Raw genomic sequence first — 21,337 nt, forward strand, 5'->3', positions numbered from 1 at the left:
CGTAAGGAGAGCACTTCTGGAGAAGTTTGAAGCCGTGGGGCTGTTTCTCCGCGGCTGGGCCTGTCAGTGGGTTTTCAAAGAAGTAACAGCGTCCGGCCCGCTGGCCTTAAAACAAAGTTCTGAGCCTTGGTATCACAAGCACCACAGTACCAGCAGAAGTTGCTACCCTGACAGCCGGGATACCCAACACGTGTGCGCCCAGAGTGTGGGTCCGAAGCGCCGGCCAGGCCCGGTGCCAGCCGCGCACAAAGCCACAATGACTCTAACGTGAAAGGAAATGGGACCGTATTGTGATCAGACTCGGGCTCCTTTTAACTTAGAGCTCCCTCTCCCTCCCGCTTCCTTTAAGAAAAGGAAGGGTAGGGGGAAGTGGGGTCAACCTAGAAAAGAAGCAGGACAAAGCAAGCAAGTCAATGCTCTGGACCTTCAGAGACACACCCAGGTTTGGAGGCCTCACCCAGCAGAAGCCTTTGCACAAGTGGCTCGGAGTCTGGCGTGAGGGCCACCACTTTAGGAACGGAGAAAAAGAAGTTAAATCCTTCCTTTTCACTCCACTCCTTTTTGTCTTGTGTAAAACATGGGAAAGAATGTCTTTTTTTTTTTTTTTTTTGTCGGAGGAAAAGTGAAATATAGCAAGGTCTAGAATAATTTAACTTTGTAACACTGTGTTTTCAACAGATTTTGAACTTCTAAATTTTGTCCAAATTCTGCAGCTTCCAGTCTATCCAGATTGGAATCTGCCTTCTCAGCAAGGTCTAAGGACATTGCTACGAACACCCGATTTAGCATAACGGTATTGACCTCATTTCCCGCCACGTAATAACTTTTAAATCTATAAAAAGTAGAGAGTGCCAGGGTGGGGCTGCGGGGATACGGTGGGGTGCTGCGGAAGGCCGCCTGCTCCCCGAACCGGGAGGCGCTTTGAACCATCCCTGGCATTGCTTTGGGGAAGCGATTCGTGTAATTAAACGGCAGGATGCGTGTAAGGTGACTCGATGGGCGCTGAGAACTCCGGAGCAGAGGCCAGGGCTGCAAGCCTGCTGCGGTCTGTAGTGTTTCCCCGAAGCCCTGTGGTCCTTCTCAGCCAGAACCTAGCGGGTGAACGGCCGTGCCGACATCCATAGCATGGGGTGAGGATGGGCGGACAGCCTTGGCTCTGTTTAACTGAGCTTCTATCTCAGAGGAGTCTGGGGCGGCACAGGCCACAAGCAGGCACTCGGGCGGGTGTGGGAGGAGGGGCGCTGTGGACCCTGTGACACACACCTTCCCTTCCCTGTTTGTGCCAGAGCTGAAGTTGCCCCTGGAGGGCTATGCGACAATAGCTGTGGTTTTACGGCGCCCAGAGGCAGGGAGTTGGTGCACATGTGGCTGCTCGGCTTTGGAGTTTTGGAGCGAGGCTGGCCTCCTGCTCCGAGTTCCGGACCCGCCCCCACCCCTCGGCTCTCCTGCTAGGCTGTTTTGGGCCAAAATAGCTCCACAGCCAAAGTGAGGCTAAACTAAGACTAGACACAACTAATGTAGACGTTTTCTTCTTCGGTTGGGTGGGGGGTGGGGCGGGGAAGGGATGAGGTGGTGATGAGAAGCCAGACTGTTCCACCCTGGATGTCGGGTGGAGCTCCCAGGTTCCGGGTCTTAGAACCCCTGGAGGAAGGTGCTGGGAGGGCCCAAATCAGAATCCAGCTCCTGGAGTGTCCTATTGGAGAGGAACTGGGTAGCGGTAAACTGACTAATGTTAAATTTCTAAACTCCCAGCTAGATCACCACTAGAGCAAGAGTGACACTTTGTGAAAGGCAAACTCTGGATCCCAAATACCAAGCGTTTGATTCCTGAGCCTTTTCTCCCTTTGCATATGAGCTAAGATGCTTTCACTGCAAGAAATAAAGGGATTGAGGGTACAGGAATCCGGACCCTGGGAAATGGAAAGGCAGGCCCTCAGTGCCACCTCCATGGAGCTGGAAGAGGGAAATCCATGGGCTTCACCCAACTTCCCCAAAGAACTTTTATCTATCTACTTCCCAGTGTGCTTGGGGTTCCCATTAGTCCCGTGAGGACAAGTCATAAGTAGACCATTCACTTTTGCAGGAATCTTTGAACACAGAATTACTGATCCTCTATTCCAACAGCATCCAAATAGACTAGAATATCGAACAAAGTGTGGGGCTGCCCGCTCCTCTTGGGGACCAGCAATTTGGGAGTCATTAAGTTATTTGTGCTTAAGACAGCGATTTTTTAAGTCATTGTAGGGATGTGGGCTTGCAGGAACTCTCTCTGCCGTTAAGAGTGCATTCTTGAGCATCCTTGTCTCGCCCTTGTCTGAGAAATAACTCATCTCGGGCAAAGGAAGTTCTTGCTGCAAATTTGTCTGTCTTTTCCCAAATCACAAATTTTCAACACATGTAAATTACAGCTTGGCTCCCAGTACCCCACTAAAAATATTGTTCTCATCAGTTTCTTCTCACCTTTATCCCACATCCCTGCTCCCCACCCCGCTTTGATTCCCCATTTCAATATTAGTGTTCAATCCACATTCGCCCCTGATGCAGCTCGAGGCTGGCTGGGAGGTGCAGAGCATGGAAAGACCGTGGTCGACCTCATCCCCAAAACATGTGCATTTTCTGAGGCTGCTGATTGGAACACATTGTCTCCAGACAGTACAGAGCTGGGTGTTGGCGCTTCTGCGTTGTCTTTAGTATTCACTGAAAACAGATTGCCTGAGGACCCCCTCTTCCCCCAGCAAGTAACAACACTCACACACACACGCACACACACACACACTCCCCCCCCTTCATTTTTTCTCCCTCTTTTTTTTAAGCAATGCTTTGTTGTGCTAAAACTAGTTGGACGAGTTAGGGTGTTGCTGCTGCTCCTGAGGCCCTGGCCAATGGAACCCGATCCACCCCGCTGTGCGTAAGCGCGCAATTAAGGATTTAACCAAGGCTGTGCTGCGCCTCAGCCAGCAGTCAGCCTGCCGGAGACAGAGCCTACAAGACTCCCAGCCTCCTCCTCGCCGCCGCCGCCGCCTCTCCTCCTCCTCCTCCTCCTCTTCCTCCTCCTCCCTCGCTCCCACAGCCATGTCTGCTTAGACCAGAGCAGCCCCACGGCCAACTCGGGCAGCCGCCGCCGCATAGCAACAAGGACAACCGCTGCCGCCAGCGAGCGATGACAGGAGTGTTTGACAGAAGGGTCCCCAGCATCCGATCCGGCGACTTCCAAGCCCCGTTCCAGACGTCCGCAGCCATGCACCATCCGTCTCAGGAATCGCCAACTTTGCCCGAGTCGTCGGCTACCGATTCCGACTACTACAGCCCCACGGGGGGAGCCCCGCATGGCTACTGCTCTCCTACCTCGGCTTCCTACGGCAAAGCGCTCAACCCCTACCAGTACCAGTACCACGGCGTGAACGGCGCCGCCGGCAGCTACCCCGCCAAAGCTTACGCCGACTACAGCTACGCCAGCCCCTACCACCAGTACGGCGGTGCCTACAACCGCGTCCCGAGCGCCACCAGCCAGCCAGGTACGGGGGCTGGGGGTGGGGACCGACACAGGGGGAGCCAGGATCAGGGAGGAGCGAGATGCGGTGGGAGATCCGGGGCCGCGCCGTCCACTGCAGTGCGGGCTCACCCGGCGGAAGGGAGTGGGGGCCGGGACTCTGCAACCAAGAGAGGTTCCCGAACCAGCATTTTAGAGATTCTTAGTAGAGGAAGCCCGCGGGGGAGTTCGGACAAGCGTCTCTCCTCTCTGGTACCCTCGGGCGACCCCTCAGCCGCTGGATTCCCAGCTTGCCTGTTCGGAAGCCGGCGAAGCTGGAGAGAGGGTAGGGGTAGAGAGAGGAAAGAATCAACCAGCCTGAGTGGCGTTTACGTAATGAACGGAAGGTTATTTGCTGGATGTTAGGGTAAGCGTGCTCGAGGAGTGGGAGTGGAAGGCTGCCTCAAAGACTCTGCGGGGATTAGCGTGAGAGCAGCCGCGAGCCAGCGTGGTGCGGGTACCCGGAGCGCGCGGGGCGGGGTGGGGGCCGGAGAGCTGTAGCCCGCCAGAGGAAGAACGCGCCGAGAGCCTTGCGGTTTCTCCAAGGCATTTCCCAAAACAAAAAGCCATTTGAAGGCGGAGGAGGGTTGCTGAAGGGTCACGATATTGGAGCAATACTTTTTTCCTTCTCCCTTAGATGCCTACAATTTGTTTCTCCTTCCCATCTCCTTTTGCATCTGCCTTGAAACTTAGTTGGAGAGTTTAAGAGGGTTAGTGAGCTTGGGCAGTAAGAGAGGTATGAGGTCTCCTAGGAGAGGTTTTGCTGGTCAGGTTTGATCTCTTCCCACCAGCACATTAATAATCCTGCTAATATTAGCATCCCCTGCTCTGGCAGAATCGAGACCACAGCCCTCATCCTCCACCCTTCCTCTCCTAGGAGCTCGCCACACACACACACACACACACACACACACACACACACACACACACACACCGAGGAGAGGTTCTCCGCCCCTTGCAGAGATGGGCACTTTTGATAAGATGGTACTTTTGTGAAAGGGGACTTGTGGCCCCAGGGCACGTTTGTAAAACACGCGTTCCGAGAGTCTTTTTTCTCCCAAGTCTATACTCACAATTCTGCTAAATTCGTCCTGACCTGCGCCCCTTTCCTACGAAAACACCCCACCGCGGATTCCTTTTCAAATTGTATTGGAACTATAACTCCTGAAAAACTTTAAAAGACTGCGGGGAGGGGGGGCGGGTGGAGGGGGGAGGCGTGTCTTCGTTCCTTTCAGTGTCTCTGAACTTCGTGCATAAATGAAAGATTTTTTTTCTTTTGGCCAAGAACTTATTAAGTCTATTTGTAAAAGAAACCAGACACATCTGTGCCCTCGCAGATCTGCAGGGAGATTATGGGGGCTGCATAATCGGCCCTCTGTCTGCGGCGGCTGGGACGGCTTGCTGCTGAATTGAAGGAGCATAGTTTGCTTGTGGGTCTTTGAACTTTGGAGACCTCGGTTAGCGTCTTCCCTGCCCATGCGTCTGGCCTCTGCGGGCGCCCGAACAGACGCTGACATAAGGAGGGCCGCGGCCCGGGGGCCTCCCCCTTGAATCCCCGTGAGCGGCTGGCCAGACTCACCCAAGAAACGTCGGTGAACACAGGGTGGGCTTGAAAACGAATCCGGGTGAAGCAGGAACCGCTGCAAGGGCTAAATCCCGGACGCCGAGAAAGGAGTTTTGCTGTACAAGGCGCCTTGCACAAACCCAGGAGAACCTGAATAAGCAGAGTAGGGAATTAATCAGGCTACCTGGATTTTCCACGATGGGGAGAGAGGGGTCTCGTGAAGCAAAGGTGGTGATATGGGGAAAAGAGAGTGAAGGCTGCGTGGTAATAAATTCAAGGACTGTATTTGCAAGTTCTGCAAAAGGGCCATTGTCTGCCGACAACTCTAACCGGGTCTGTTTTGATTATTTAGAGAAAGAAGTGGCCGAGCCCGAGGTGAGGATGGTGAACGGCAAACCAAAGAAAGTTCGTAAACCCAGGACTATTTATTCCAGCTTTCAGCTGGCCGCGTTACAGAGAAGGTTTCAGAAGACTCAGTACCTCGCCCTGCCCGAACGCGCCGAGCTGGCCGCCTCCCTGGGACTGACGCAAACACAGGTAAATCCGGCTGCGGCTGGGCCAGAGCCCCGCCTGGGCTGCAAGCCTGGCTTGGCCGCGGGGTTCGGTCCCGGCGGGCTGGAGCCGATTCAATAGGGCCCGCGAGAAACTCACAGACAGAAAGACACTGACCCCGCGCCCTTCCCTCTAGGAGTCAGGCCGGGTGTCGCCGCCGTGCGACGGTAGGGATGGGATGGAGACCGCGTTCATCCCGAGATGCAAGCCCCACCCCTTCGAGCCTCGGGCGTTGAGGGGCCGGTTTCCTAGGCTGGAAACAAGGGGAGGGTTGTTTCTAGGACACTCTCGAAGCTTTGAGAAACTGTCTGGTTCTCTGCACAATGTAGAGCCTCTCGGGATGAGCGGGGCCCGGCGGACTCTCGGTGGTCTTAGGCCGCGCGCAAGCCGGGAACGTCGCCTGCAGCCAGAAGAGCTGAAGGGTCACGCCCTGCGCTGCGGAGCTTTAGGCCGCAGCAGCCTGACCTTCCGAGGTGGGAGGGCGCGGTTGTACGGGGAAATCTGCCCTGGATCGTCCCGTTCCCTTCACTCCCACCCCAGCCCCCCGGGGGTCTTTGGAAGAATAAAGAATGTCATCGGAGCCGAGGAGGGAGTGAAAGGGGTCGGTCGGGAAACGGGGAGACCGCTCCTCGTTCGCCACACTCGCGCACGCTCGCGTAGCCAGTCCCGCGCCCCTAGCTCACCGGGCCCTGGCGGTTGTTCTGGAGACGTTCGTGGCGCCGCTTTGCAGGCGCTCCGCGCAGGCCTACCCGTGAGCGCTCGCGGCCGCGGACACTCGCGCCCCCTCCCCCGGCCCCAACAAAAGACAAAAGCCTGGGGGTCCTGCCCCAGCAGCAGCCAACAGGGCGCCCACTGGGGCCCGAGATGCAGGCTTTGACCCCGGCCCAGCCCCTTGACCGTGGGCCGAGAGCTGCGGGGAGACGCCAGGGCCTGGCCTTCTGGGGGCCGAAATCGCCTCCAGTTGCCACCCTGGGGGAGGCGCGCGGGCAGCCTCTGAGTGTCCCGGTAACGTGTGCCTTTGTTCCCCCACCCAGGTGAAAATCTGGTTTCAGAACAAAAGATCCAAGATCAAGAAGATCATGAAAAACGGGGAGATGCCCCCGGAGCACAGCCCCAGCTCCAGCGACCCTATGGCGTGTAACTCGCCTCAGTCTCCGGCGGTGTGGGAGCCCCAGGGCTCGTCCCGCTCGCTCAGCCACCACCCTCATGCCCACCCTCCGACCTCCAACCAGTCCCCCGCGTCCAGCTACCTGGAGAACTCGGCTTCCTGGTACCCGAGCGCGGCCAGCTCAATCAATTCCCACCTGCCGCCACCCGGCTCCTTACAGCACCCGCTGGCGCTGGCCTCCGGGACACTCTATTAGACCAGCCGCTTTCTCTTGCTGTCTTTTTTGGGACTACTGTGTTTTTGCTGTTTTAGAAAATCATTTAAAAAAAAAAAAAGGAATTCATATGGGGAAGTTTGGAAAGCAGAAACAAAAAAGATTCATGTGTAAAGCTTTTTTTGCATGTAAGTTATTGCATTTCAAAGGACCCCGTCCCCCCTTTTTTTACAGACGAACTTTTTTTGCGCAACTGTGGACACTATCAATAGTGCCTTGAAATCTATGACCTCAAATTTTCAAAAGACTTTTTTCAATGTTATTTTAACCATGTAAATAAGTGTAGATAGAAGAATTAAACTGTATATTCTGGATAAATAAAATTATTTCGACCATGAAAGCAAAATGCTTCTAAAAAATACTCCATTTGCCCCACTTATAATGGGCTAGTGACATTTTGTGCAGACAATTAAAGGAAGACAAACTCTGCAGAGATCCAACAAGGCAAAAGGGAAGACAGAAACTGGGGGCTGTGTAGATGCAGAACTGTAGATGTGTATACGTTGGATGCTGTACTTTGTATGTCTATATACATATGTGGCCTGTTTAGAGTACTGCCACATAATATACATTTAGGTGTTTTTTGGCCTAACCACAAAAACGTTTAGATAATTTTAAGTTTAACCCCAAATTGTTTCAGGTAGAAAGTAATGCTGGAATCTAAATACAGCCCTCCCTGTGTGTAAGAAAGCAGCAGAAATCCCTCAATAACCACTCTGAATTCTAAGCTCAAAGCAATTATGGTGGAGACTGCCCCCCTCCCCATCAGCCTCTGTGTATTGCCAGAGCAATTAGACAAATTACACTCCCTTCAAAGGGAGCTTCCAGAGATAAGAAAATGAAAAAAAAGAAGAAATTTCCCCTTCTATTACATTTTTTAAAAAACCTGAAATGTTTGCAGTGTGGCAAATGGTAGTGCCTTGAACTCAGTGTATGATTATAAATGTATCTGAGCTCTTTCACAAGAGGAAAGGATCACAGGACTTGAAAACAATGATGGACCTAAATCAGTAGGCCAAGCAGGGCATGTGTGTGTAGGGGGGATGCATTCGTTCTGCCAAGAGAGGGAATTATGAGGTGGAGGAAAGGAAGGAAAGTATTGTGGCCCTGTGTTGATTTCATTCATATCATGTGAGACAATATTCCAAACATAAATTACTTCCTTCATCCTCTTTACCGCTCTGGTTTTTTCAGGAAGGAGCTCTCTCTGCTTTGCTTTTACATAAGACAGTGGCAAAGCAGGTTCCAAACGATGGGAAACTGCATCTGTTTGCAGGGATTTCTCTTTTGTGAAGGCTTCTCTGGGGCAGAAACGAAGGACTTGCAGCAACCCTGGCCTCTGTCGCGTCCTTCTCCCTGCACCTCTGCATACAGACATCAACAGTGTGACCAGAGCTACAGCCCGGGTCTAGAGCTGTACTCCCAGGCCTGAACTGTGGGTGTCTTTTTGACTGTCCTTTAGTTCGCCTGACTCTGTTTCCTTGGGATACCAAGGGAAATCGTTTGTTGGAAATTACAAGATGCGTGAGATATATTTTACAGCTAGGAAGTCAGCAGCAATAAATTTGACAAAATAGTTTTCTTGGGTGGGAGTGGGGGCGTGGGGGGAAGATTAGAACGTAAAAATTTACATTCTGTCATCTGAGGACTTCTGAGAAGGTTCTTCCAGGATTGGGAGACTAGACCTGAAAAGGCACGCTGTGTGCCCTGAGAGGAATTTACCTGTGTGCTCTCTCTCCTTCTCTTTCTCTCTCCTTCTCCTTTCCTCTCCTCGTCTCCTTCCTTCTCTTCCCCTTTCCTTTCTAGCCTGCCAATTTAGAAAGACCTTGAGGGGATTTGATGGTTTGCCGGTCTTAAGAGGCACCCTGCCTGGCTCCGGGGCGGCGCATGGGCCGCGGCCAAGGCTGTGGACCCCTCCTCCTCCCCCACCCCCAAAGCGCTTCTCTTCTCGAAGCTTCTCGCCCCCACCCCACCCCTTCGTTCCCCTCCAGCCCTCCTTTCTCCGAAGAAGGTCCGGATGGCGACGCGCTTGGGGGAAAGCCGTGCGGAGCCCACTTTGTTTTCTGCGCTGGCAAAGAACAGGAGGATGAGGGGGAAAGGTAGAGGGATCCATTTCCTGCTTTCCATTCTTGGCTTGTAAGGCGTGCGGGAGTTTCCATTGCACCGAGAGCCAGCGCTTTACGTCTGGTGAATCCGGCTGAAAGAAACGCCGCCCCCCCCCACCCGCCGCGGTTTCCGAGCGCCAGCTTCCCCCTGCGCTGGCACCCCTCGCCGCCCCCGGGTGCGTGTTCGCGAAGGCTGGAGGGGGCGCACCCACTGGGGGCCTGAGTGGCAAGAATGTTCTTGAAGCACACTCTTTACCTTTCTACACGTGGAGAGGGCAGATATTTTTCCAGCCGTCCTCATCACCTCCCCTCCTCTCTCCTGCTTTGAAAAGGGGATCCCTTCACTACCACCCCCGATCGGCCGGCGCGGTCAAGCGGAGGGAAGCGCGAGTTCGGACTCTTCCCGGAAAGAAGAGGGAAGCTCTTCTTTAACGACCACCCCGCCACCCCCAGCCTTGACACTGCTTGTTGTTAAGGACACGAGAGCCTCGTTGCGACGCGGGCACGCATGACGCCGCGCGGACAGACTAGGTTTCAGGATTCCTTCCCTTGTGCTAACCTCACTTCTTCCACTCGCAATGGCCTCTTCTCTCTCGCGGTTTTTTTTTTTTTATAACTTGGTCCGGGAGCCGTGGACGAAAATATTCTGGCAAACCAGTCTGCAGCGGGTTTTCCCTGGCACCGCGGGGATTCTCCCTGGGGAATTTAACTCCCTGCAGTCCTGCGCCCAAGGATGTAAAAATAACAGATCCTCAGCAAAGGCTAAAAATATCCGTGTGATGTTCTTCTCCCTTGCCCTGGCTTCCACCCTTCCTCCTTCTCACCATTGTTTATCCCTATATCTAATATAAACATGTACCACTCCCCAGCATAGTCCCGGTCTGCCCGACCCCACTCTCCTGACCTCTGCCTGCCCCTTCCGGTCCCCACTTGCCAAGCTCTCAGTCTAGTGCTCCCGAGATGTCAAGCTCACCCCAACATTTAATTTTCTTTTCCGTGAGCTTCTTCACCGCGCCCCCCATACTCCCAAGCTCCTATCCCCATCTTCAGACCACCTCACAAAGCCCAGGAGGCCGAGGGCATGCTGGCAGCCAGGGCCAGTATGATTCTTTGGTGCCCTGTCCGCCTCCTGGGCCATCGTGTAAAAGAGCAGATAAATTGGCCTTTGTTTGAGGCTCGCGTTGGGCTAGGCGGATTTCTGCCCTTACTCCCCCGCCCTTTTTCCTGGCGGCCACCTCCTTGTGGAACAGGGGGCGGCCTGGGGAGCCGAGAGAAGCCGCATTCCTGTGGGTGCCAGGCGGCTCCAGTGCTGAGCCACAGGGCCTGAGACACACACACAGAGGAACCCGCAGACCTCGTTGCCCTTGATCTCGCTCCCTCTCTCTCCCTCCGGTTGGGGCACCCACCCGGGAGCCTGTCCACCCACACTCGGATCCACCCATGTCTCGGCCTCGGGCAGGAGCGTGTTGACCCGCACAGCGACACACGCACGCACACCCTCCCGATGACACAGGCACAGGCTAGGCCGGGATCTCCCCGCCCATGACAATCCTCTCTCTCCCGCCCCTTATCCCACAATGCCAGACGCGCCGGCTGGCCTCCTTTGGCTTCTTTGATCCCACCGGACGCCCCACGGCTCGCGCCGTCCCGGCCGCGCCGTCCTGGGAGTCGCCCATAGCGCGCCAAGGCCAGGCGGTGCTCGGCTCCTCCCAGCGCGCTCTGAAGCTTACTCCGACCTTGACACCACTCGGCCTCCAGAGCTCCCCAGCCCTAAGCGCGAGGGATGCCTCCTGGAACGCTGACCCTTGGCCCTCTCACGCCCCCCAGCGCCTCCTTTTATTCGAAGAGAGGGACCTTTAGGGCTCCCCAACCGTCACCCCCTCCCCGCCCCGTCCCGCAACCCCTCGGATCGCGCGCCTCCCGCCGGCCGCTGGGATCCCGCCAACCCCGAGCTCTCGAGCCCTCCCCGGAGGCACGCCCTGAGGACAGACGCCCTCCGGCACCTCTGGGAAGCGCGCCACACCGGCGGATCCGCCTGCGGTCACCCCTCTCCTCCGCCCTTAAGCACCCCTCCCACAGCGGCCGGGCGGAGGTTCCCGCCTCCCGGGAGGTTGGGGAGGGGGCGCTGCGGCTCGCGCTCCCAGGTTGCCTGCGCGTGCTGCACACTGTACTTGGTTTTTCCATGGTCCCAGCGAACTCTGGGCCTCGAAAACAGCCCAAATAGTGGTAGCACATATGGGATTGGCTACATATTTTTCTACGCAGCCCCGTCCCCCCATCCCCGCCCCACCCCCGCCGCATCCGCGTTTTCTTTTGCATCTGACAAGCTTTAGGTTCCCCTGTGGTACAGGGCAGAAAGTATACACACAAGAGTATCGACTGCGGAGGGGCGGGGGAAGACTTCCCTTTCAATCATCCAGGGCTGCCGGCTGTAATGTAATAACCTGTTTTATAGGTCGAGCTCTAACCGTAAAGATAGGAACCGAGGGAATTTACATGAATCTCTCTTTAAAAGAGAAGAGAGTCCTGATTTGCAGCCATTGTTTCTGCTCTTTTGTTCGCTGGGACTTCGTATTTACTTCTGATTTATGGGGATCCGAAGGAGTCTCTTTGCCAAAAACGCACGTATTATTGAGTCTGTTCCACATCCTAAACCAAAATTTATATAAAACCGTGAAATACCACACATTACGACCTTTCGCCACAGGAAGGGGAAAAAATGGCTTCATAACATCATTCTACACACACACACACACACACACACACACACACACACACACACATAAGTTTCAGTGACGATTCTCTGTCAAATCTCCACCATGCACAGTCTAGTGTACTTTTTTTTAAAGAAGTAGGTGGAGGTGAAGGGCGGTAGACAGTACCCAAGCTATGATTTATTTTAAAGCATTTTTTTTTTTCTTGGAAAGGCGACAAGAAACCACTGGAAGCTTGTTGTCATTCAAGGACTATTTCTGCCGTTTGTCATTTGCAAGATGGGAGAAGAGGGCGGGGGAAGAGGCAGGATATGGACTCAACTTTCATCTATAAACAGGGGTCACTAAACAGGGGACATTTCATTATTGCCCTTAAATTCACAGGAGCTAGTAAGCCTGCTTGCCACCCTGCAGGGTGGCCCTGGCTGGGCAGCTCCAGGGTCTGTGAGGTGGTGGGAGGAGGGAGAATCCTCCCACACTGTCCTACAGGCTGAAAAAGATGCCCAGGAAATTCTCTGTGCTCATGGTGGGAAAACTGAACTCCTGGGAATCTGTGGGCTTTAGGTGTCCCCGACCAGGACATCCCCACCAGGAACCAGAATTGGACTCCAGAAGTTTCACCCTGGCCGGGGTTCATCCTCCTCATCCTCAGGAGGTAGCAGCTGGAACCCAAGGTTTGCTTTCACTCTGGAACCAGCACAGCGCCCCAGCCTCTCTCCAGACTCACTTGCTGTAATTCTCCAACTCCCTCTCTCCTCAGTCCCTCCATAGTTTAAGGAGACTGACCTTGCTCTTTTACATATCTGGGGCAGGGACAGTTCTTTAACAAAAATACCAGACTTTCTGGAATACAGAAAGAAGTACATCAGTGACTTGTAGCAAAAGAATCAGCTGGACTGGTTTACATGAGAAGGGGAGTGTTAATTAATAAAAGTTAGTGATAGGATTAAAGGCAACAGCCGGCGAAGCCGAGTGGAGGAGACAGCTTCCCAGCCGGTTTTATTTAATTAGCAGCAATTAATACATTTTCTGCTAATATCCTTTAGAACTCTCAGTGACTTGTTCCCAGTGAAAGAGAATGGAGATGAAGCTTAGGAACACTTACAAACACCCAGGGCGCTTGGCTCTGATGACAAGAGAGATTGCAAATTCATTTTTTAAAATGTTCATAAACAAATGACAGGCACATTCTGAGGCTGCCTTGATGGAGACAATTGTGAAATTGACAAATGGTCTTTGCTTGGGGGAGGGGCACTTTTTTTGTTTGTTTTTAAGTGAAGATAATGCCTTAGGAGAGAGAAGGGGGAAGGGGGGAAAGACAAGTTAAAAAAAAAAAAGAAAGAAAAATTATTTCAGACTCCAGGCAGCAGCAGATGTAGAAGCCCTTGCAAACACATCAGCCTTACACATATTGAAGATTTGGACACGTAATGCTTCAGACCACTGATCTGCTATTTTCTTAATTCCCGCTCTTCTTTTTCCATATGAATCAGTCTTTTGTCCTTCTGGGTTTGATTTGATCGCTACTGTTCACATTTCACTTTTGTATTTTCCTCTTCCTATACCATTACTCATTGAGTGCCCTGTGAAATTACAATCGTACATTTTCAACTCAGCAACCCATTTGCCGTGCAAAAATAGGGTCTAAATAATGGCTGAATTAGCCCTACTGGACAGTTTCAGATGTAACACTCTGTAATAATTATATTGCAGGCTGGATTAGGATGCTATTATCATAATCTGGACGTTTACAATTATCTGTAATTTGCAAAGATGCGCCAGGTCTTGATTACAGCAGTTTTTTTTTTGTATCACGCTAACCATCACTAAACAGTGACAGTAATAACAGCTAATTTTGCTGGCAATATAAGAGGTGCTGGGGTGTGCAAACAATTTCACACCTGGATGTGCTCACTCAACCAAGAATATAGAGAAAGAGCTTCTGCCCTGAGACTCAGAAAAATATTCTCCTCTGCTTCTGTTCAGTATAGATTTCTAGACCCTGATCACTGCTTAAGAGATATTCACTGGGGGTAAGTTTTTATTTCTTGCATACTTCAAGACACAGTTCATATTTCTCTTCTCACACTTTCCAATCTATATGTGGTGCTGCTGTGATTTATTATGGACTGCAACTTTGCTTTAGAGATGTTTTTGAATTCTGACCTTTTATCGCCCTTAACAGTAGAAGGGTGGTCGTTCTGGTGAGTAAAAGGATTTGGGTGAGAATGGGATCCTTAAGAACTCGATTGTCTTTCTTGCTTTCTGTGTTGTTGATATTTGGTGCAGCTTGTGACTAGAGACTGGGAAATGGACCGGGTTTCTGTAAGGTATGGAGGGAGTCTTCTGGAGATTCCAATCTAAAATATATTTGAAAAGTTGTTACTCAAAGCTAGTCCTAGACGAATCCATTGAGGTCTTTACATGTGGCGATGATTTTAAGTTTGCGGGCATTGAGAGAGCAAACGGAGTTCGCGACAAGTGCTCCTTTAGCATCACGGGTATGCGGACATCGGCAATGGCAGGTGTAGTCTGAATCTCTCGACTTTATAGCCCCTTTGACGCCTTCCTCCATTTGGGAGAAAGTTTTCCGGAATAACTGGCCTCTGAAACCCTTTAGGGCTGCTTTGTGGTGCCTTTGCCTCAAGCTGGGGGTGGGGGGAGGGGGAAGGGGTGGGATGCCGATAGTAGAGCTGTTGCCCACGAGGCCCAAACGCCGCGACCTTGGGGTTGGAGGGGCACGATTGGCTGAGACGCGGAGCCGAGCTGCGGAGCCAGGGAACCAGTTTGATTTAGGAATGCACCCGAGGAAGACCCTCGCAAGAAGCGGTGCAGTTCTATCTATAGATGACGCTGTTTCCTGACCCAGTAGATGCTAGAAGCAGCTAGAGATGTTAAGTGCAGGAGCCTGAGAAATCTTTGGTTCCCTCACCCCAATGCAGAAAGGCCTTTCTCCAGCGGGAACCTTTGGACGAAATTGTGTCAAAAGATAATGAGATGCTTATTGGCGCCGAGAAGAAATTTTCCCCTTCACCCTCACCGCCCATGCAGCTACTGTTCTTTTTTTTACTTGGAAAATATGGTCAGAACGAGGCTCTAGAACTCGAACTCCGGGGAAGTTCGAACGTGGGGGGGCGTAGTAGGCACCGAGACTGGGCGCTGCCTTCGCGTACGCCCCTCCTACCAACCCTTCTCTGGGGAATCACTTTACTATGGGGTCAATACATTCTAAAGAGAGAAAATGTTAACCCTTGAGGTTCAGAGGACCCAGAGGAAGCCCAATTCAAAAGCCAGTTCTGGGGAGGACCCCTTGGTAGAACTTCCTGTTTAATTAAACTTATATTAAGAGGTAGAAAGAACGAGACAGGAGCAACATGATAACACCTCCAATGCGTTAAAATGCATTTTCTGGGTTTCAGAATTCCATGCACTCACAGTGGTTTGGCATGTGTCTGGTGAATTTTTTTTTCAAGAAAAATTAGTGTTGGTTTCGATGTATGGTAGCTTTCTCTCTAACGTAATTTGAATAATTCAGCAAAGCCCCACTACCAGCTGTACTTCTGCAGCCTCTTCCATTCTTTTCAGCATTATAATTTTGGTTAATTTTCAATTTTAGGTCCTACGTCTCTGCAATTTGTGTATGAATAACAGAATAATTTCCCTCTTTTGTTTCGCCTTTCCTGTTCCTGAATCTAAATAAAGATGGCTTTTTAGTATTAAAAGTGGAAGAAAATTACAGGTAATTATCTTTGACGGTAAAAACGCTGTAATCAGCGGGCTACATGAAAAATTACTCTAATTATGGCTGCATTTAAGAGAATGGAAAAAAACCTTCTTGTGGATAAAAACCTTAAATTGTCCCCAATGTCTGCTTCAAATTGGATGGCACTGCAGCTGGAGGCTTTGTTCAGAATTGATCCTGGGGAGCTACGAACCCAAAGTTTCACAGTAGGAAGGGGGAAAAAAGAAAAGAAAACATTTTTCCTAATGTAACAATACGAATGCTAGAAAATGACAAGACTGATCGGTTTTAAACCATTCTGAAGACTGACTGAGCGTGGAAGTTGCTCAACAAAAAAAGGAACGGGTATATTGGTAAGTAGTCTTTGCTTTGTGTCTAATTATAGTGACTGTCCTTTTGCACGACTGTATGTCGCTGTCATTATATGGAGCACTCTGAGTATCTCTATTGACTTCTGATAAATGGCTCAGTGGTTTCAAGGTTCATAATTTGAAGGATGCCCAGGTCTGTAGCCATTAATTCTCGCAGTATGGGGCTTCCTGCTTGTGTGACGAAAGGACTTTTCATTTTCATTATTTCTGTGCTTTCCACAAGATCGGAAGGATGTATTTCTTCCAGGATCGTGTATTTTCCTATCTAGCTAGCTTGCAAAGGGTTGTAAACATGAAGTAGTCATAACTGTGCGTTTACTTTCTGTTTTTTTCTTTTATTCTTTCCTCTTTTTTTGTTAAAAAAAGCTGCTTCCAAACAAAGACAAATACAGCTGTATTATTTTGGCTGAGGAAAGGGAAAGGAGAATACTCAGTGTCAGCACTGGAAACTATTGGATGTCTAGAGGTTAACCTGGGGTTAGATCATTCTAATGATTTTTTAAAATAGATAAATGTGTAGAAATTACAATAAAACTATAATATATAAAGGAAGCTGAGAAAACATCCATGGTAAATGTTAAAGTACTTAAGACAAAGGCCAGTGCTGCAAACTGCTATCTTTGCAGGCATTTGATGTTTATATATAGGGTTTCCCATATTAGGAAATAGGAATTCTTTTAAGAGTGATAGAAAATATACTGGGAGGGAGGGAGGAGGGGGTGGTGAGATAGAGACACACAGAGAGAAATATACAGGACACTCCCAGCGTTTTGTGGCTTTTACTCCATATATGAAAGAAGACAAAAACATACAAAGTATATGTACAACTAAAATTCAACAATATATACAGAAATGTTTCTTGATATAAATGTCCCTATTAGCTTAGTGAATGCCACCAATTCACCTAGTAAAGATGTCAAAGCAATAGAATGGTGATTTTGGTTGTTTCCTCTGTCTTTCCTGATTCCAGTTCAGGGTTTGGGGGTAGGGGTGGGGGAAAAGTGGTTTTGTTTTGTTTTGTTTAAATCATCTTTCTTGCTCATTGCATTTTGATAAAACATGCAGCGTTCCCTCTGTGGCAACGTTCTAATCTTACAGCTGATTTTTCCTTAGAGTAGGGCTGTTATGTGAGGGTTTCTTTTTTCTTTCCTTCCTTCCTTCCTTCCTTCCTCCCTCTCTCCCTCTTTCTTTCTCTCTTTCTTTTTTCTTTCTTTCGTTCTTTCTTTGTCAGTCTGGGATTGTAAATAAAAATGCAGGAGTCCGGAATGCTTCTCTTTCATCATGTAATGTCGTAAGTTCATTAAACAAGTAAAAACGCTGCCATGTTTGCGCAGATTCTTCTGGTGGGGGAAAATGTCTGTTAAAAAAAGTCCTTTTGATGGATACTCCCAAAGAGAAAAAGAGGCTCAGAGCCTGGATCCCAAGGGGTAAAGGAAAATATCCTTACAGTGAGAGGTTTCAGGAGTGCTGGCACAGAAACCAGTCCCCCCCCCATCCTCTCTCTACCTCTATCTCTCCTTCTCTCTCTCTAAGATGCAAAATCAATTACTGAGGCTGCTCAAGGGAAAAGGCAGATGAAGAAAGGAAATGAAAAAAAAAAGGTGGGAAGGAAGGAGGGAGGCAAAAAAAAAGGAAGAGAGTGAGAATGAGAGAGAGAGAGAGGGGAGAGAGGCTGAGGGGAAGGGAGAGGAGAGAGAGAGGAGCAAGCACCCAGACGGTCTGGCCACACATAAGAGTCCTCCCAAGCCTGCTCCTTGGCTCGGTTTGGCAGATGCAAGCAGGTCCTGGATCCTCCTTGCCTTGTTCAGACGTTTCCCTAGGGTATCGATTTCCCTCGGATAACTCACATCATCTGTGGTCTCTGCATCGTGTCCTGGTGTGGAGAGGAGTACCAATGCGAATAGCCGGGCATGTAGCTGTTGGGGGGCATACTGACGCCCTTGGCCGAGGCGGAAACGTCCCACACTGGAGGCAGCGCCGGCGAGCGCGGCGACAGGGCCGCTGAGCCCGGGAGAGGGTCGCTCTCATGCGGGTTACTGCCCTGCTTCAGCAGTTTCTTAAACTTAGAGCGTTTGTTCTGAAACCATATCTTCACCTGGAACGAAACGCAGCAGCGATCATTAGGCCCGAAAAACATCGAACCGGTGCCTATAGCTGGGAGAAAAAAAAAAACCAAACCCGCGAACGCCAAGCCCTCAAGACCCCGCCTTCCTCCACCTCTTTCTAGCCGCTCCCCTCTCCCCTACCCCACCCCACCCCCGCCATTTACTTGGTATCTTGTCTGGATACCTAAAGTCATTGTAACTCTTCAGTTAGATGCAAGCCTAGGTTTGAAACAACAGCATAAATAAGAATAAAACAAGAATAAAGGCAAATGAAATAGCTGGGTTCAAAGTCTAAAGGAGTAGTTTTAAACGGAAAGCCAACTGAATGCACTTCCTCAAATAGTCTGGCATCTCTGCATGTACTGTGAGCAAATGACTAAGAACAGATGAAAGCCTGTACATTTATAACCAAATGCCTTGACCATACCTATGCATATACTGCATATGCCACAGACTGTACATGGAGCATCTTTCTTCTGACGTAATCCTGCAGGGATTAGGGACTGTGCCTCACTCGTTCCCTACTTTGTATGTTGCTCAAACTGTGGTCATGATTGTTAGTGCAGTCACTAAAAGTCAAAGGGCTCCGGAAAGTTATATGCGAACCAGGAATCTAAGACGGGAGCATATCTAAGCTAACATCCCAGATCTACTGTATTTGAAAAAGGACATTCTATGGTACAGCTTCCTTTACCTTTAAAATTACTTAGCCTTAGGAGTCTGCTTTTCCAAGAGGAATACAAGTTACTGAGTAGCAGGAATCCCTTTATACATGGTCCCAGTGGCAACATGGCAAGAGAAAGCAGGCTGAATTGAAGAGAAGACCTTGAGGAGCATCTGTTCTAAGGCACCATAGAATCACTCCCCAGCAAGCATCTCATAAAACCTGAAGTCCCCTTGCTGAAGATCACCCATTTCAGATGAGGCCTACCACCCCATGCAGCTAAGTTAATCGACAAGGACAAAAACCACAGGTGATTGCAGCCTGGCTTTATGACCAGGGTCCTAATACACCTGCCTAAACCTCTTCCTGTGAAGTCTGAAATGCCCCATATGTCTTTCAAATTAGTAGGACAGGAGAACTTCGGCAACTGTACTTAACTGAGGCTTCACCTGCTGTAATTTGGGCACGTTTCTCTTTGATCTCCAGCTCTGCCATTGCTCCCAAGTTCTGTGATCCAGGGAGGCACCTTAGCCTGCATCAACCAGTCAACCAGGACGATTTAACCACTGAGTTTATGGCAATTTTCAGAAGAACTCACCTCACGCATCCTAGGATGAAGAGTTTGCACCTTGGTCGCCTTACTAAATCCTATTGGAACCTATGCCTGTCTGGCTAACACACCCCCCTTTCACTTCATAATTCTTTCAATGCCAATGAGTTGAAATCCTTATTAAGTCCCAGGGCCCACAAAAAGATCCTTAAGAAACATGGGTCTTATTCTGTCTCCTGACCTGAACATCTTTTTCTCTTTCTCCTGCTTGTTCTCTTTTGTGTTGTTCTACTCTGGAATAGAACTCGATTAAACTATCAGTTTGGTCACCAAAGGACACTAGGCTGGGGTGGGGTCGTCGAGGGTTGGGAGGATGTGCAAATCCAATCCAGTATTCAACACCAGGTCATTTATTCCAAATTGTGTTGTCCCGGGAAAATGCGTAACTGGAGCAAAGGCATTTGTCATTAAGCTCCTTCCATCCTTGGTTGACTAGGCCAAGAGTTCCTCCTGATGTGCTCCCTGCCCAATCTGAAAGTGGGGTCAGCATTTCAGGCATACTCGGGCTTCTCGGGAATTACCTGTGTTTGTGTCAGTCCTAAGGAAGCTGCCAGTTCAGCTCTCTCAGGAAGGGCCAGGTACTGAGTCTGCTGAAAGCGATGGTTTAAAGCCTGGAGCTGCAGGCTGGAATAAATGGTCCGAGGTTTCCGAATCTTTTTCCCTTTTCCATTGAACCTGATTTCCCCGTTTTCAATCACTGTGGTTTTTTGTTGATCTGCAAACAAAGGATACAGAGGAGCGGTCACCCGTGAGGCTACTGCTGCAGTCTCCCTGAGCTTGGCCTGGCCTGCGCCGAGTCTTCCTAAAGCCAATAAGGGTTTCCTCGAAGCGTCCCCACGCCACCCTGACCTCTCTGGGTTCACAGTGCCCGGGTGCTCCCAGCGGCTGCAAAAGCCTCTTTCCGACCCTGACTCTCTCTCTCATAATGCGCGGTGGCCGTACAGAGGGAGCGCCCTGGGCCCCGGGGCAAACAGCCTAGCTCAGCCGCAGCGGAGGCGGCGCCAGCCGCTCTCTGGGGCGCGCGGCGCCGCTGGGCGACTGCTCTCTCCGCGGAGCGGGGCCCCTCGGCCTGGCTTTACAGTGCCCTAAGGTGTGCTTGAGGCACCCTAGTGATTTTGCGGCCAGCTGGCTTGATGTCACTAGCTCCAAGCCCGGTGCATCAAGATCCCTCGGTGTGTTCAAAAATGATTCTGCTGAGAGGGACCAAAACCCCAAACAAAACACAACGAGCCGCTCAGACCAGCACCCGAGCAGGCTGAGCCTCACGCGGCAACTTTGTCCCCCAAGGGTGCTGAGCCCTGGGCTTCACCTCCACGAACAAAGGAGCAGCCAACAGTGTATCGAAAACCCAAGGGAGGGGGCCCAGTTAGGGGTGGGTGTGGGAGACACCTCAAAGCCTGCGGGAAAGAGCCCAGTTGTCACCAGCTTAACCAGAGCCGGAGGCCACGCCAGCTTCTCCCCGGGTCACCGAAGCGCACCGGGCGCCTCACGCAAAGTAGGCCACTGGCCGCCCAGATTAGGCTGGGGAGCAAAACACGCTCCCCAGTTCCGGCCCAGAAATGTCCCCAGTCCTGCCAAACGCGGTTCACAACCCGGAGGGGAGGAGGGAGGCAAAGGGCGCACGGACCCAGCGGGCTGGAGAGCGCAGTGCGGACCAACAGGTCAAGCGAAGCCCGCGCCGAGCCGGAGGCGCGGCCCGAGCGGCGCGCCAGAGACGAGGGAGCGAGACGGGTCCAGCCTCGAGGAAGCCGAGGGTCCGCGGCTGCGGGAAGGGGCCCGGCCGGGCGAGGCCGGCAGGCCGGCGCCAGGAGAGCGGGCGCGCACGAGGCCTGGCCGGGGGCGCGCCGGGCCGCCTGGGGGAGGGGGCCGGCGGAGGCCCCGGCGTTGAGGAAGTAAACGGGGCGGGCGGGGTAGGGGGCAGCCGGGAGGCGGGAGAAGCGAGCTGCCCCAGCGGCCTCTCACCTGTGTCGTCCCCTCGCGTCTGGGCGGCCGCGCTGCT

At 51.4% G+C, this 21,337-nt stretch overlaps 2 protein-coding genes across 2 annotated transcripts in view; one reads left to right on the forward strand and one right to left on the reverse strand.

The window, feature by feature from the left end:
* Positions 1 to 2,965: 2,965 nt before the first annotated feature.
* On the forward strand, positions 2,966 to 7,367 carry DLX5 (distal-less homeobox 5). Its single transcript, XM_065884165.1, has 3 exons — positions 2,966 to 3,515; positions 5,446 to 5,630; positions 6,680 to 7,367. The coding sequence occupies exons 1-3, from the start codon at positions 3,161 to 3,163 to the stop codon at positions 7,007 to 7,009; spliced, it is 870 nt and encodes a 289-aa protein (XP_065740237.1). The 5' UTR covers positions 2,966 to 3,160; the 3' UTR covers positions 7,010 to 7,367.
* A 10,435-nt stretch (positions 7,368 to 17,802) lies between these two features.
* Positions 17,803 to 21,337, reverse strand: part of DLX6 (distal-less homeobox 6) — a 3,958-nt gene continuing 423 nt past the window's right edge. The window contains exons 1-3 of the mRNA XM_065884227.1: positions 21,301 to 21,337; positions 19,860 to 20,053; positions 17,803 to 18,054 (exon numbers count right to left, since the gene is read on the reverse strand). The exon at positions 21,301 to 21,337 is cut by the window's right edge and continues 423 nt beyond it. Coding sequence (XP_065740299.1) covers positions 17,803 to 18,054; positions 19,860 to 20,053; positions 21,301 to 21,337 — 483 coding nt within the window. The remainder of the gene's footprint in view (positions 18,055 to 19,859; positions 20,054 to 21,300) is intronic.

The sequence above is a fragment of the Phocoena phocoena genome, chromosome 9 (assembly GCF_963924675.1).
Source record: "Phocoena phocoena chromosome 9, mPhoPho1.1, whole genome shotgun sequence".
In the NCBI taxonomy this organism is placed as follows: Eukaryota; Metazoa; Chordata; class Mammalia; order Artiodactyla; family Phocoenidae; genus Phocoena; species Phocoena phocoena.